This window comes from Podarcis liolepis, assembly GCF_965112155.1.
Source record: "Podarcis liolepis genome assembly, chromosome: 15".
Taxonomy (NCBI): domain Eukaryota; kingdom Metazoa; phylum Chordata; class Lepidosauria; order Squamata; family Lacertidae; genus Podarcis; species Podarcis liolepis.
The window spans coordinates 41,053,945-41,071,440 of NC_139566.1; the positions used below are offsets into that span (position 1 = coordinate 41,053,945).

Sequence of the window (17,496 nt, forward strand, 5' to 3'; positions counted from 1 at the left end):
TCTTTAATGCAGACTCAGTCACATCCCAGCCCCCAATTTCCCCTCCCAGATAACTGTGTATAGGATTGCAGCATACATAATTAGCCATTCCAAAAAAAACCCAACCTCATAAGTTTGTTCCTCAGAAAGGAGAGCAAAACACAATTTTAATTGAAGGGCATTAGGTGTCTTTTGATCTTGATAATTTCAAAGCTTCACACTTAAAATGGGAGGGGGGCTAAAATATGGATTTTTAATTGCTTACAAAGCATTCTGAAATCACACCAAATGATTCCCCACCTGTCTTGAAAATCCATAAACGAGTCCTTCAGAAAGGGACCAGGAGAGAGTGGGAAATTGTTCGGATGTTCAATTCCTTGCTTTAGTTGAACTAAATCCAATTCTGATGCGCCCAAACCAGTTTAGGAAGCTGACGTACACAAAATCAGATCACTGTTGGTCCATCTAGTTCAATATGGTCTACACGAGGGCTGGGGAAACAATTTAAGCCTCAGGGTTACTTTCCGTGAGCAACCTTTCAAGAGCCACAAAACAGTGACAAGTGGGACTGGATGCAAGAGTTGCTAGGTTGGTAGGAGCAGGGACCGAGCAACGGGAGCTCACCTGGTCGCGGGGATTCGAACCGCTGACCTTCTGATCAGCAAGCCCTAGACTCTGTAGTTTAAACCACAGTGCCACCCGCGTCCTTAAAGGTAAAGGTACCCCTGCCCGTACGGGCCAGTCTTGCCAGACTCTAGGGTTGTGCGCCCATCTCACTCAAGAGGCCGTGGGCCAGCGCTGTCCGAAGACACTTCCGGGTCACGTGGCCAGCGTGACATCGCTGCTCTGGCGAACCAGAGCCGCACACGGAAACGCCGTTTACCTTCCCGCTGGTAAGCGGTCCCTATTTATCTACTTGCACCCGGAGGTGCTTTCGAACTGCTAGGTTGGCAGGTGCTGGGACCGAACGACGGGAGCGCACCCCGCCGCAGGGATTCGAACCGCCGACCTTTCGATCGGCAAGCCCTAGGCGCTGAGGCTTTTACCCACAGCGCCACCTGCGTCCCAGGCAAGCAAGAGGCATAATCAGTATTTAAGGACACATTTCCTATCAAGGAAAAACCACTGAAGGTGGTTCCCTCTCCCCTGTTGCTGTTTCCAGCAAATGGGATTCAAAAACATTTTAGCCTCTAACAGTGGAGGTAGAGCATAGCCATCATCAGTGTTATTCTTCTAGAAAAAGAGGTGCTGGATCTCACCATGAACTTCTCCCTACTTCTCTTAGAATGGCAATGGTGCCCACCTGAGAGGTGCCAGAGATGAGCTCCTGTGAGCTCTGGCTAAAAAAAGCCCTGGCCTTCATGACTATTAGCCACTGAAACTTTTATCCTCTATAATTTCCCAGGTTGCTAGTCTCCCATCCAGACCCAGATCCAGCCTAGACCTGCTTAACTTCAGGAAGGTGGGTGCAACGTGTACCTTCAAACGACACCTGGAGATTTTGAAATCATGATATTGCAAACCTTCCAAAATGAAAACAAAAACCAGAATAGCTCTTTTCCCCCACCCCAGGGTTTTTATTATTGTATGTACATTTTCCCTGTAAGAAGACAGATCTCTATTTTCCAGTGAAAGAGATGTACGAAAGAAAGAAAGAAAGAAAGAAAGAAAGAAAGAAAGAAAGAAAGAGGATTAGGGAACAATATCAAGCAGCTACAAAACAAACCCTTTTAACACAGAAAGTAAGGCTGTCACCCGACCGAAAGAAGTTTTAGTCGATTAATCGTTTGAGTTTTAATGAATTAATAAGCGAATAATCAATTAGTCCTGTATAAATTTGCAGTTGAGTAGCTGTATTATCATCATGGTTGTTGATTTCAGATGGCGCTTGTGTATGTCATAACTTAGGAGATGCGCTCCATGGGTGAGAAAAGGGGGTTGCCCTTTCAAAATTGGCACCCATCAGCAATGTTTTCTCTAAGTACTTGTATTTAAAAATGTTACATTTTTTCTCCAGAATAATAATAATAATAATAATAATAATAATAATAATAATAATCTGCTGCCCAGTTTATTGGGGGCACTTTTTCACTGTCATCTTGTACAAGGTTTTTATTCGATTTATCGACTAAACATTGCAGCCCTAACAATGCAGTACACTTTGGTACATCTATGGGTTGGGGAGGGAATCCTGTCAAATGAAAATATGTAAATAGTTCATAAAATCAGGAAAGCTTTATAAACAATACAGCTGAACAAATTAACCACAAGGATGAATATTTGTTTTTTAAAAAACAAAAGCCTAGGAGGATATATCTGTCTGTATTTTGTATAAACAGATTACATTAGGTCAATTCATTCTGATCCTTTGAAAGGACCCTAGATTCCAGCTGAAAGCGAGGAATGTCTACTGTGCTTTTACAAAGAATATTTTCTAGAAAAATCATCAACCCACCCACCCACAAAATGGTTCCTTTTCCATAGTAACGGCTCATCGTAACATGGCACACTAACCCATCTTCTCTGAGTCTAGGTGCAATTCGATCAGCATTAGCTAGTATCAGATGATATATGAAAAATAGCTGGTTGTGCGCAATACCTCCAAGATTTGTAGGTAGCTGTTTAGGGGCTCACATCCCCTTGTACCAGATGGAACAGGGTATAACAAGCCAGCTTTTTCCTGCAGCTGATCAAAACACTGCAAAGTTAGTATTTCTGGACCTCCAAACATTTTGGAGAGCCTTCTTCTATTGCTGGCTGGGTTTGAGTGCTCCATCATCCATAAAACAGAAGGCATAAAGGTGAATACAAAGATAAAGTTTTTTAGAGAGAGAGATAATAATTATTTTTTACATATTGTCTTGCAGCCTTTCCATATAGTCTCTAAGTTCCTGGGAATCCCCTAAGTTCATATCTTGGCATACCCATTTGATATTATCGTCACTGTCAAAGAGGATGGAGTTGGTGTACGGGCCACCATCCTCTGGCAAGATGGTGGTATAGGATGTGAATTTGACTCTTTTCCGTTTGGGCCCAGGAGGGTTGATAGGTTCGTTTGTGATATCGTTCTCACAACCATAGTCAGCAGACCGAAGGATCTGGCTGTGGAGGCTCTTCTGAGAGCTCCCGTTGAGGAGGAAGTTGCTCTCCTCAAACTGCATCCCTCTGTCTATCATGGTTGTGCACTCCTCGGACGGGAGTGAAATGTCCACTGGGTTCTCCAAGAGCTCCACCTCATTCCCGAGCCACACCCAGTCATGGGAATGTGGAATGTTGCCTTGCTCACTGACGGCAAACCTTTTGTGCCTGTACTTCCAAGCAAATGCCACACAGTTAATTAAGAAGACCAATATGGCTAAACAGAAAACACACAGAAGGGCATACATGCCAATCTCAAGGTCCGTTAGGCCTCTGGAAGCCAAAGTGAGGTCACTGGGACTGTTCTGCAATGGAATGTCAACTTGTATGGGGAAGCTTGTAAAGGAGGTTGGGCCATTTTGGAGCTGACCCTGAGCAGTTTTTGGGTGAACAGGAGTCTTGGAAGTTGTGCTTTGGTTAGTAGCCTCTTCATGGTTAATGGAAGCCCCATGTTTGGGCCAATCTTGCCCTGACCTCTCCTGCTCCAATGACTTCTCTATAGAATTACTCCCATGGCTTTTAAAATCAGCCTCAACGTCTTCAATGTCATTGGTGTCCCCTTTGTGGTCCAAATCCTTCTGGCCAAACTTGACTTTGATGCTTCCTTTCCCAACAGCCAAGCTACTCTTCCTCTTGGACTTCTGACAAGGCTCGCTGATCACCATTTCTAGTTTAATGAGTGGCCCTTGACCTTCACCTTCCGCCACCACCACCGGCTGGTCTTCCTCTTGGCTTTGATGGATGGACACCACCATTTCATCCAGGGATGTGATGGCGAGAGAGAAATCTTTCGTGTCGTAGATGTCTAAGGGTGTTACGGTGCCATCGCTGAACAGAATCCAAGCACTGACCACAGCTTCCTACAACATAGAAAAATGTATCATTTTTTAAAAGAAGCCATAACTTTTTTAAGAAGCGAAATTAATGAAGCTAAGTTAGTCATTCATTTCAGTGGGTCTGTTCTGAATAGCATTGGAAACCAACCAGTAGGTGTACGCTGGGTATAACTTAGCTGAATGTGTCAGCGCTATGAGCTTTCAAAATTCAAGCTGGGAAATAATGCATCTGAAATGAGTGAACTTTTTAAAAAATGAAAGCTTAGTTTTAACAATCTCTTCCTAGCAGAATGTCTCAGAATCAATTTCACATATAACCAGTCAGATCATTTGTTTTCAGACTGCATCATGAAATCAATCTGAACTCTGGGCCTTAAATTAGCCATCAAAATATTGTTTCCTAAACTCATGCGGCTGATTTAGTGAAATCGCATGAGTTGGGCTCCTCCCCCAACCTGTTTTTGTGAAGCCTGGAAATAATTACATGAAAATGAGTAACATTTCCCTCCCTCCCCCCTTGTTCTTTAGGCTTAATGTGTCAGTAAACATGATCCAATCATTTCACTCACCCATTTTTCATATTCATATTTATGTATTTCACCTTTCCTCTATGATCTTTAGAGAGAGAGGGCCCATAACTTAGTACGGGGTGGGGAACCTTTACCGGCCTCAAGGACCATATTCCCTGGGGGAAATCTGTTGAGGGCCACATAGAAGTGTGGCCAGGGCCAGAACTGAAAGTGAGTAGGAGGCAATATCAAAGGAGGATGTCAGTGCAACAGCACTCTCACAACACAACCACCCCATTCTTCTCTAGCTTAGTTTAATTTCTCCTACTACTCATTGGATCACATCATCTATCATGGTTACAAAAGCATACGAAGAGGCCTGCTGGATTAGGCCAGAGGCCCATCTAATCCACTGGCCTTCAGTCAGTGAGTTGAGACTCATTAGTGGGCCACAGCCCATACCCTCCAACACTTCTCTGATGAAAATAGGGACGTGCAATTCTATAATGATAACTTTACTATTTATACCCCACTGGGTATAAACCCCTCTGGGTTGCCCCAGCCACTCTGGGCAGCTTCCAACATATATAAAAACTCAATAAAACTTTAAACATTTTTTTAAAAAACCTTCCCTATACAGGATTGCCTTCAGACAGCTCAAGGGTCAGATAACTCCATACCCTCCAACATTTCACCAATGAAAATAGGGACATCCAAAGGAAAAGTGGGACAGTCAAGGATCAAATCAGAAACCAGAACAGCTTCTTTAAATCAGGGATGTCCCGGGAAAGTAGGGACACTTGGAGGGTCTGACAGCCTGATCCAAGGTGGGTAACCACAAGACCACTAACACCATGCAACAATATAGCAAAAGATTAAGAAATGGGTCCCCCAAATGCGTGTTTAGATTAAGTTATGTTTAGTCCTTAGTTTGTCCTTTAGGTTACCCTCCATTTAATCTCATCTGGTTTATCTAGGTCTCCTGTTTGCTGATGAAACGATGCAAATCTGTGATGTTCATTAATTTTGTCATCACTGCATCTCCCACCTGCTTTGGTGAATGAAGAATGTCAGAAGCTGATGCCGTAGAAACAATCACCCTCTTGTTTCCTTTGCTTGTCTGGAGCGAGAGGGACAAGCCTGCCACGAGCTGAACACCGAGGTCTGTGATGGTCACCCGGTCTTCCAGAACAATCACAGTCTTCTCAGCCAAAATGGAATCCGAAAGAGGCGAGAGGACCTTTAAGGGAAACAAAAGGAAAGGAAAGATGATGACAACCCACATTAAACTATCCTGGAGTTTTTCCATCATGAGTGCCCAGGGACTGGTTGCCATACAGTGGTACCTCGTTTTGAGTCTGCCTCGTTGAGTGTTCATTTTGTCGAACGTCCGCAGCAAACCCGGAAGTACTGGCAAACTGCTCCGAGTGTGTGCGGAGAGCAGTGCTTTGTCATGTGTCCTTTTCGTCTAGCGTCCGGGGCTCCGGAATGGATCCCAGTCGCAAAACAAGGTACGACTGTATTTCAAAATGAAGACCCCTCTTAGCCACTTTTGCCTGCTTGGGTTCCAATTCTAGCCACACATAACTGGGAATAAGCCCAACTGAACTTAATAGGGGTTACGTTTGAGTATTATTATTAGTAGAAGTATTTTTAAAATTTCTATACTGCCCTTCAGCTGAGGATCACAGGGCAGTTTGCAATATAAAAAGACATAGACATGCATAGGATTGCTCTGTTAGCCAAATACAGTGGATTCCTGTGAAAGCAGCCAAGCGGTTGAAGGGGGCATAGTTATTTATTTCATTTTAAGCCTACCCTTCACTGAGCAAGTGATCTCAAGGAAGGGTACATCAAATATGTGTTTAACTCTTAATACTATTAGAGCACAGCTACACATGCACCGAGTGCCAAGGCGCAGTCTCCAGCACCCCCCATCTGAAAGGCAACTGGATAACAGAGTTGGAAAAGAAGTTGGGGAACTCATACTAACAGAACCCAATGATCACTTGATTCACTGTAAAGCAGTGTAAAGCACTGTAAAAAGCACTGTAGGCACTGTAAAAAGAACTGTAAAACTGTAAATTCACTGTATAGCTTCATACATTTGAAAAAAAAAATGGTTTAGGATAGGCATCCCCAACCTGTGGCCTTCCATATGTTTTGGCCTACAACTCCCATGATCCCTAGCTAAAAGGACCAGTGGTCAGGGATGATGGGAATTGTAGTCCAAAACATCTGGAGGGCCGAAGGTTGGGGATGCCTGGTTTAGAACAAGCATATGCACATTTTAAAAATGTTAAAAATGGGCCCATTGTGGTGCCTTCTGAATGTTCAACTCCCATCAGCCCCAGACAGCATGGTCCAAGGTTAGTGATGATATGGGGGGCTGCCTCTTTATAAAATCCAACAACTTCAACTCTCTGCAAATATGTGAGACTGAGGCCCTCGTTGTGGGGACTGGTGCATGAAAACACCACTATATCATAGGGCATGAGAATTAACTTGCTGAAATAGAATCAAGATCCCACCTCACCTGTCTTCCACTTTCCAACAGTAGGCAACCAACTATGACCATGGCTTTTGCTAGACCAATTTGGTCTATGCTCAATATTAAGTACCATTATGCCTAGACTGATCCTCTGCTTTGGTGTCTCCTCAAGATAAAGCAGCTTTCTTATTAATCATAGAATTTTATGGGTTGGAAGGGACCCTGAGGGTCATTTGGTCCAACCACTTGCAATGCTAGAATTTCAAGGATAGCACTCATGATAGATGGTCACCCAACCTCTGCTTAAAACTTCCAACAAAGGAGAGTCCACACCTCCCGAGGAAGTCCGTTCCAGTGTCAAACAGTTCCTACTGTCAGAAAGTTATTCCAGATGTTTAGCCGGAATCTCCTTCCTTGTAACCTGAAACCATTGGTTCAGGTTACAGCCTCTGGAGTAGGAAAAAACAAGCTTGTTCCATCTTCCATGTGATGGCTCTTTAGATGTTTGAAGAGACTATCATATATCATCTCAGTCTTCTGTTACCCAAAATAAACATATGCAACTCCTTCAGCCTTTCCTCATAAGGCTTGGTTTCCAGATCCTTGATCATCTTGGTTGCCCTCCTCTGCACATCTTCTAGCCTATCAACACCTTTCTTAAAATTTGGCATTCAGAAGTGGACACAGTGTGGTCTGACCAAGGCAGAATAGGGCAGTACTACTGCGTCCCTTGATCTGGACACTATACTTCTGTTGATGCCGCCTATAATAGCATTAGCTGCTTTTGCTACCACATCACACTGTTGACTCAAGTTAAGCTTGTGGTCTACTAAAACCCTGCCTAAGTGTAGAATTTGACATTTGTCCCTATTGAGATTCATTTTGTTAGTTTGGACCCAGTTCTCCAGTCTCTTAAGGTCACCTTGAACCCCATTTCTGTCTTCTGTGGCATTAGCCATCCCTCCCAGTTTGGTGTCATCTGCAAATTGGTTGAGCATCCCCTCAATTCCTTCATCCAAGTCATCTATAAAGAAATTGAACAACAATGGGCCCAGGACAGAACCCTGCGGCAACCCTCTTGTCACTTTTTTCCCTCCAGGATGATGAGGATCCATTAGTGAGTACTCTTTGGGTTCTGTCTACCTACCAGTAACCTTGTGCAGCCCACATTAATGTTTCCCTTGACACTCAGCCTTACTTTGTACCTGAACTGTTGTGATTCCTTGCTCACGACCAATCAGAACCCGGCCATCTTGTAACTTGGCTACTTTGGATTCTTCCACCTTCATGAAGTCAGCCACAAGGTCCGTAATGTCAAACTGCCATTCGGAGCCAAGCATGTAGGTCAGCTGGCCTCCCAAATCGGATGATTCTGTCACAAACTGGGTGAGGACTCGTACCATGGCATGCTGGTACTGCAGGGTGCAGCCTCTGCCTTTCTTCTCGTCATCTTCATCCTCATCGCTGTCACGTGTGGGCCTGTAGGACACACACAGAAACACACACAAGAAGGTACTAAGTTGCAGTTGTTCTTGCAATACAACTGTACTCTGTTCATTTTGAATATTGCAAATTCTAAAGGCTGTAACCAGGGTAGACCCATTGAAATGAATGGGAGTGCCTAATGTAGGTTCACTAACTTCAGTGCACTTTCTCCGGGTATAACTTAGATAGATACAACCCTGATTTTTCCATCTGAGGCTTTAATTTGTCCGTGTTGGGTTTTATCTGTGCAGGATTTCATCTTCTGCTGGGTTGGTTTTACTGATTCGTTAAGGTTCCACCGAGTTCCTGCACCGTTTATTTAAATCACTTTGTTGTACTGTGCACTTTGTCTAAAGAATAGTTCTTATTAGAAAACTCAGCAACTGAATAAAATAAATAAACAAAATTTATGAAATGCCTATATTATCAGCATTGGGCATCATTTGGCCCCTCTAACACATAGACCTCACAGGGTTCACCCGAGTTAGTCTCCTCTCGTCCTTGTTTATTATTTATTCTCACTTTGCAGCTGATATAAAAAAATTCCTTCCAGTAGCACCTTAAAGACCAACTAAGTTAGTTCTTGGTATGAGCTTTCGTGTGCATGCACACTTCTTCAGATACACATCTGAAGAAGTGTGCATGCACACGAAAGCTCATACCAAGAACTAACTTAGTTGGTCTTTAAGGTGCTACTGGAAGGAATTTTTTTATTTTGACTATGGCAGACCAACACGGCTACCTATCTGTATTTGCAGCTGATGTACATCTCCACTTGCCCCTTTCTCCCTGACTGGCAGGTATCATTTTGTGGTTCTCCACAGGTGTCACCTCAGGTGCCAAAATGTCTTGAGCTGGCTCTGGATCTGTGGGTACATAGCCTTACACTAATGTAAGATACCCCAGGCGTGTGAACTTAATGTGGGCCCCCTACACCTATCTTTTGGGGGTTTGGCACTTTCTCAGGCCATGCCTCCTCTCTAAGCCTTACTCTTCACTGGACCTGCTCTTCCTTCTCCTCAAGTGTTCTTCTCTACTGTACACAGTAAGAGATCCATTACTGGCTTTGCTCATTGTTCTCTGAGGGCCTGCCCACTTTTTTGCCTCTCACCTGGCCCACCAATGATGTGTGGTCCCATAAGGTTTCCCAGGAAGGAGTTAGGTCCTGATGCTGAAAGAGGTTTTCCACCCCTTCCTCACACTGCAATTGTGTAGAATTTGCACCAATTGGACTCAGACAATGTATTTACAAAGGCTCTGCCTCTGTGAGTAAACCTTTCTGTGTCTCTAAGCCTGGGACTAGGGTGTTTTTAGGCCTCTTGGGGGAAAGACTACAATGCGGGAACTGATTAATAAGTGACAAGGGTGCTAGGCTCCAGGCCAGAGGACAACCATGTTAAAATTCACCATCCATTGGGAAGTAGGCAGCACAAGAAATCAAACCCCTCCACTGAGTTCCATATCTTGTTGGAGCAAGTTGTTTTCTTAGAGCTACCTAAGGTCCTGTGGCTCCAGCCCATGCCTGCCTTCTGCATGACTTAGCCACCCTCGGGGATTTATTTTGCTCCACAGAGCATGGTCCTCATGGTCAGGAGAGGACATGGTTAGAAATTCTTCTCAGCCCATGTTATCCCTCATTTTTGGAGCCCTTCCACCACCAATTGCCCCACCCTCATTTTCAACATCCACTGACTCATTCTGTCTTTGAGTGGCTGCAGAATGTTTGCAGGCATTCCATTATGTTTCAGCAGTTCAGTTGATGGTTAGGAGGGCTTGCAGGTGACAAGAGAAAGGCGTACAGGCATTCTTTAGCCCTGTTACATACAAGAGATCCAAAGGGCATCATTTCAACATACGTCAATAGACTCACTAAGCGGCCCTTAGAAGAAATGAACAAAAATCACTTCCTCCCACCCAACGCTCTACCCGCAGAGGTAATGCATGAACTTCAACAAGGGGATAATTATTTTCCAGCTGCATAATGAATCAAAATAAATGTTCTTGTTAAGAACATCGGTCTCTGCCTGCCTGGACTTTCCTCCCCTTCTCCCCACTCTTATTTGACTTTAATTTATATTTATTCCTTTCATTTGCTGTGATTGTGGGCTTTTCGACTGCTCATTTCAGAAGCCGGTTTTTCTATTAACCGAGTGCCGCTCAAGGGTTCCATGCAGTACATTAGTCATGAGAGCACACCTATCTGGAGAGCAGATTTCCATCTGGAAGAGTGGGCCGCTCATATTGATAGTGGCACATACCCAGATTAAATTATGATTCTCCCATCTACTGCAAATAAGGATAAAAGTCTCTCTCCCCCTTCCTGCTGCCCATCTATCTATGGATCAGTATGATGAGCCATATTTCTCCAGATGGGTTTTTATTATCTCCCCAGATATATTCACAAGGGATCCAGATCCTCACTTCCTTATTACATTTTTATTAATTTCCCATTCAAGGAAGCAGCGGGCGGACCAATCAATGGGTGCTATCAATGGCACAGTGCTCAAGAATCTCAATGCTGCTTCCTGAGAGAGAACCTGGTTGGAGGCCCATTCCAACGAACACAGGAATCTGCCCTATCATACTGTTCATCCATCTAGCTCAGTGTTGTCTAAAAGAACATGGTACATTTCGCTGATGGGAATTGTAGCATAAAATATCTAGAGGGCAGCCGGTTGGAGGGGCCTGGTGTACACTGACTGCAGTTTCCCAAAGTCTTAAGCAGGGTGTTTTTTCCCCTGGAGGCGCCAGAGACTGAACCAGGGGCCTTGTACATCACAGGTAGGGAACCTCAGGACCAAGGGTCAAATGATGTCCCATAAACCTCTCTATCCAGTCCTCAGAATGGTCTCCAAGAGACCCCTTGCAATATCGGCCCTGACGTGCCCTTCCTGACACTTCACTTGGGTGGAATGTGCCCTTCAGCTGTGAGAATTAAGGCTGTGCCCCAATGCATTCTCTGTGGTGAACACACTTGCAAAGCAGACCCCTAGAGCCTTCCCACCTGACTCATCACCCCCTGAAAGCCCTGGATCTCTCAGTGGCCCTGCCCAACCTGGGGTGACTTGGGACTGTCTCCAAACAACTCAGCTCAAGCCTGGATCCACATGAATCAGCTGAATTCAGTTCAGGATTTAAACAGAGGATGGTTGGTCATCTGTCCCTGATTCTCTTCCTGTGATTCCTACAGGGGGTGGACTAGATTGTCCTTTTGGCCCCTTCCATCTCTACAGCTCGGTGCTTCTAAGGACCCAGAGACTGAGGAGGAGAGAGCCTATAGGCAGCGCCACTGCCTGGATTGATTGCAAATAAGAAGGCAGGCAGGGCATTCAGAGGTTGGTGAGGATGTGTCCCATTTGCCCTAATAAACCGGCCTCCACTGCATTCTTGCCACAAGAAGAAATGGCCGCCCCCATTCAAGTCACCCATGCGATTAAGTTGCTTAAAAACAAACTTTCGCCAGCTCTATTGGAAGCATGAGCTGTCGCACGCACTCATCCAAAAACAATGGCTGGCAGGCCATGGTGCAGGCAACCGGCTGCAAATTTTCACAGCAAACAGCTTTGCCATTCCACCCCCTTCCTAAAAAAAAGAAGAAGAAATGAATTGCTAAATAGGTGCCCAGTGGCTCTGCGGTAATCTGAATAGCTGCTGGCGAGAACGGCTTGCCAGCTTGCAAACAGCGAAGCTACTTGGGCCGTTCAATTCACTTCAGCTGGCCCAATAAATATGAACTAGACACCTGGGGGGTTAAATTTTTAGCACGCAGCATAATGAGCTGACAGGCAAAATGTTCGCACTGGGCTAATGGCTGCTGAAGGCGTGACCTGCCGCGTCTGCGATGGCAGGTTTATCCCTCAAATGGATCTATCGCCATGAACGATTCAGCAGACATTTGCGCAAGCAAACTCCCAACAATATGGTGAACAGGGAGGCAACCGGATGAGGCATTTAACTCAGCAGAAGAATGGGCTTGTTCTTTCTTTTTTTGCCAATGCCAATGATAACCATTAAAAATACTCTCAAGTTCCTGTCGCGTTTGGAACATGTTCTGTTGGTTCACTCTTTTGGCCAGCATCTCATGGAGGAGAAATCGTGGCTCGGTAGCAGAGCACACGCTTCGCATGCAGGTTCAAGCCTCAGCATCACCGGTTAAAAGAAAAGGATCAGCAGCTGGTGATGGGGAAGACTCATTCCTGTGATACTGGAGAATTATTGCAATTGGAATAGACAAGGATGCGGAACCGGTAACCCTAAAGATGTGGCTGGAATGGACCATGGGCTCCTCATCCCTGCAGGAGACAATAGTGGGCCAGATGGACAAAGATGCTCCTTGCCTGTTTTAATCTCAACACACATTTTAGGGGTGCTTCTGAAACTCCTCACATTTTTCATCTAAGATTCAAAAATGGAACTAATGCTTTAAACATCCTCCCTTGTTATCTCTTACGTTGGAAAGGGACCTGTGTACTGACTGTTCACTGCCTTTTCCAGTTCCTTCAGATCATTTGTGAGTTTCACACGCCCTGTCATTACCAATCTGCATGTCCCATTTGTGTGAACTGGTTTTTTATTTATTTATTTATTTATTTTTTAAAAGCCCTCTCTGCAATCAAGCAAGCTGGATGAGATTGCATGTTTGGTTGCATTATTTGTGTGGTGTTTTGCCACTGCAGAGTACATGTGCACAAGAGTAAAACACCACCCAAAAAGCATTGTGCTGTAATTGTAGGTTCAATGGCATCAATATTGCCTTGTTATTTTATCAGCACATACAGTTGTAGTGCTAAACAAACATGGGGCAGGGATTTTTCCTTTAAAATCTGCATGGAAACGGAATGGGACAGATTAGTTCATCCCCATGTAGAAGTGGGATGAAACAGACTATAATGAAACCATCCATCCCTACCTAGGGAGAGTCTTGAGTGCCAGACAGAGATGCCTAGAGGGTCGCATTTGTCCAGCTTACCAGTGGTCAGCCACTCCTGTCCTGGCATGCAATCCCCATTTACTTGAATGGGGATGCTGAACTACATGGCTTGTCTGTGTTGCTCTCAAGAGCCATTTTTAAGGCATGATGCTGGTACCTTTTGTTGGAGGTGACAGGGATCCTCCAGCCTTTGATCTGACTCAGTTCTGTGTCGGAGATCTCTATTTGAAGAGGAAGTCGTGGAACCCAGACGGTGACTTCTAGCTGGGTGGTAAAATGCTGGTACGTGAAGTTCACAATGGTGTCCACTTTGCTTTTCATTTCCTTCCCATTAACAAAGATGGCATCACAGTTGTCTGAAACCTTCAGAAACATCAAACAAGCAAAGTCCATTAATTACTACAAAAGGAAATAGAGCTGGCTCTGGGTTTCTAAAGACCCTTCTGCAAGATACAGCTGTGGGCTTCAACTAAGCAAGTAACCTAACATTTCCCCAACAAGGTGTACTAGCTTTTATCCTCAGTGCTTACATCATTTCCATAGTTGTTAATCTACTGTCCTTGCTAGTCTCCCCGTTACCAGGAGAGTTAACATCTAGGGCTTGGTTTGGTGGGTATATTAAAGCAGGTAGCTACTCAACTTTGCGAACTAATCTATGAAAATGGTTTCCAAACTGTGATCCAAGGAACTATGGTTTTTTTCATATCAGGGATCCTTGATGAGGCACTCGCTGATTGCAAAGAACCTCTTTGATAGGCCCCTTGTCTACCATTGATGAACTTTACCTCCAATGTGCAGCCACAGGAAAGTATAAGATAAGAGATGAGGAAGCCTATGGCTCTCCAGATGTTGTTGTAGATTCCAGTTACCATCAGCCCCAGCCAGTATGGCCAACAGTCAGGGATGATGGAAGTTACAGTCTGACAACATCTGGAGAACCACAGGTTTCCCATTCTTGGTCTAGGCCATATAATCTCCTAGGGCTGCAAACTACAGATGAAGATACTGTAAGGCTGGAGTAGCCAGTCTGGTGCCCTCCAGATGTTGTTGAATTAAAACCCGTTGTCAGTATCCCTGACCATAGGCCATGCTGGCCGAGGCTTCTGGGAGTTGCTGTCCACAAAATCTGGAGGAGACCAGATTGGCCCTGTGGAGTGTACTCCAGATTACACTCTACCCTCACGTGGGACAATGATGAGGTCCAATGGGCCTGCAGTGACTATGCACCTAAAAGTATGCCTCCAAATCATCTACATTGTGCTGGAGTCCTCTGGCAGATGGATCAATGTGGAATGAGTATCCCAGAGCTAGAACATGTTCACGTCCCTTCTATCATATCAGCACCACGATGGTGCTCAAAGTAAATTTATTGAATTTATTGCCACAAGATGTGGGGATGATCCACTACTTTAGAAGATAGTGCCCCTCCAATGTTGTTGGACCCCATTTTCCATCAGCCAACCTGGCTAATGGTCAGGGATGATGAGATCTATAGTTTCACACCACCTGGAAGGCACCATGTTGGCTACCCGTGGCCTATGCGGCTATATGAAGTTATAAATTCATGGACTTCATCTTCCATAAATACATGTAGGATGGCTACAAATCGAGCTGACTTTGTGCAGCCTCCATTTTGAGCGGTACCAAATACCAGCTGCTGATTAATTACAGAATAGGGATATTGTGCTCATGCCCTGTTTGTAGGCTTCTTAGAAGCACCTGGTGGATCACTGTGGAAAGCAGAATGCCAGACTAGATAGACTTTTGGTCTGATCCAGCAGGGCTATTCTTATGTTTTTATGCTTATTTTGAAAACCATGGCTATTGTGCAGCTTGGATCAGGGGTTCCCAATGGAGTGCCTTCCAGATGTTTTGGACTACAACTCCAGCTAGTATAGCCATCAGTAATGGTGGGGATTGTGATCCACAACATCTATAAGGACCTTGTTGGTGACCCCTGGTTTGAATTATCTTCTTAACCTAGGGGCAGTTCTGCTTTTCTCCATAGAAAATGACCAGAAAAACAGCAATCTCTTAGTGGTGTTAGGCAATCACACTGCCAGCCTTTCTAACAGAAACACAGCAATCTATAAGAATTCAAAGTTGACAAGGATCAAGTGTTGTATTTACAGCTTACTTAAAGGAAGAGACATATGCTGGAGGGGAGGAAGAAGAGCATTCTGAGAATCATAAAACAGAACCATGCATCTCTCCTTTTAAAAATGTAATGACAGTAAAAAACGTGGTGCCAGACAACGGTCCTTTAATGAGTCATAATGCATTCTCTAAACTTGGGAGTGTAAAGCGTAATTGTCTGGAATCACCAAACCATAACTCCATTCATATACGTCTAAGGAGGAAAGTAGAGCCTCCAGACCTGGTGTGTGTTTCCTTGAATTGTATTAATTAAAAGCTGGATTTGTTGTGAACCTGTTTGTTTCTTTATGCATTTCCTTATGTATTTTTATTTAATTGAAATATTTTTAACCCATCCATCATTTTATACAGATGTACAAAAGGCATGAAATAAAATTAATTGCACCAAAACAATAATAATGTGTTTTCTGTTAGGCATAACATGGTGTTTGCTTTGTATTTACAATTTTTCACTTTACGTACTAGAAAATGAATGATCAGAATCTCTTTTTGTTCTTTTAAAAATCCTCTCATTTAGCACAGGTTGGGTATAAGCAACCCTAACAGAACCCAAAAGAAAGTAAGAGGAAATACACTTTGTGGTTTCCCACTAAACATCAATGCTTTCCCCTTCCTCATGTTCATTCTCTCTCTCTTCTCCCTCTTTCTTGCATGAGGATGCCGTGAAAGTTGCTCCAGTCATATAGTGAAGAATCAAAAGCTGCCATTGTGCATATGAAGCAACCGGAAATAAAGTACCTTTTTTACTTTACCAATGGGACGCAGCTGTGTTTTATTTTTACTTTTTAAGCAATGCGAGTGATGTGCAAACGAGACAGAATGAGTGGTGCAACTGGATAACTCCAGACAGCTCCAGCTTCCAAGATGTTTAACTGATACATATACAAACTATAAGCCAATCACATTTATATATCTCTCTCTCTGTAAGTACAGAGGTAGAAAACCTCTGGACCACAGACCTGATCTCCCCACCCAATACTTGTTAGTACTGCCTGTCCAGGCTCAAGATTTTTGATAGTGGCAGCAACAAATATACAAACAACATTGGGAATTTCCATAGCAGCTTTTAGGTCCTCAGCACAAGAGATGAAGCACCGCTGCTGATACGTGGTCCACACTGGGTTGGTCAACAGGAATTATGGTCCATGAGCTAAAAAGGGGTTGGCTACCCTGATCTAGTAGTTGTCCACTCAGCAAAAGGTTTCCCATTAGCTTACTTTTGCCATTTAAAATTATGGCAGTGGCGATGGCAAAGTGCAGTTGCTTTGCTCTGAAGTAGCTAATTATCCCTTTTGCTAAGGCCACAATTAAGCAATGAAAATCTCACACAACAGCAAGTCCTAGAAGGCATTCAGAGTCCTTCTCAATGGGATGGTGTCTGACTTGATGCCTGCAGGCCAGGCAGTTAAACCTCTAGAATTATTTACAAGTTTAAGAACGGACGGGGAAATGACTTATTTGTTCTATTTTTCTGTCCACATCATCACAATGATGTGGTAATGTTGCAATGCAGAATGCAATCATTAAAATGTATGAGCCTGTTGAATTGGGCAAATGGCCCATTCTGGACCAGCAACCAGTACTCTCAGTGGCTGATCAAATTCGTATGGGAAGCCCACAAAAGGACCTGAGAGCGACAGCACTATCCCCAATTGTGATTCCCAACACCTGGGATTCTGAGGCATGAGGCCTCTGGCAACAGGTATAGAACACAGGTATTGTGGTGAGTAACCATTGCTCAGGTTCAATGTTCTAACCAGCCAGAGATGCTACTTTCTTTATACTTCATTTCACCACCTCAGTTTTCTATCTCCCTCCACCATCACCAACCCAACACTCAATGTTCTGTGGCCACACAGCATGCTCAGTCCTCAGTAGACCTGTGTGCATGCAAATCTTCAATGCATTCACCAAGAAAATGTGCATCTTGAGCACTTCTTTTGCAGTTACATAAAATGCATATTTCTATGT

At 44.1% G+C, this 17,496-nt stretch overlaps 1 protein-coding gene across 2 annotated transcripts in view; it reads right to left on the reverse strand.

Moving 5' to 3' along the window:
• Positions 1 to 2,011: 2,011 nt before the first annotated feature.
• TMEM132B (transmembrane protein 132B) overlaps positions 2,012 to 17,496 on the reverse strand; it is a 375,194-nt gene continuing 359,709 nt past the window's right edge. For both annotated transcript variants that reach the window (XM_083476418.1, XM_083476419.1), the window contains 4 exons: positions 13,526 to 13,731; positions 8,159 to 8,432; positions 5,511 to 5,702; positions 2,012 to 3,977 (listed from right to left, as the gene is read on the reverse strand). In XM_083476418.1, coding sequence (XP_083332544.1) covers positions 2,829 to 3,977; positions 5,511 to 5,702; positions 8,159 to 8,432; positions 13,526 to 13,731 — 1,821 coding nt within the window. In that variant the 3' untranslated portion in view covers positions 2,012 to 2,828. The remainder of the gene's footprint in view (positions 3,978 to 5,510; positions 5,703 to 8,158; positions 8,433 to 13,525; positions 13,732 to 17,496) is intronic.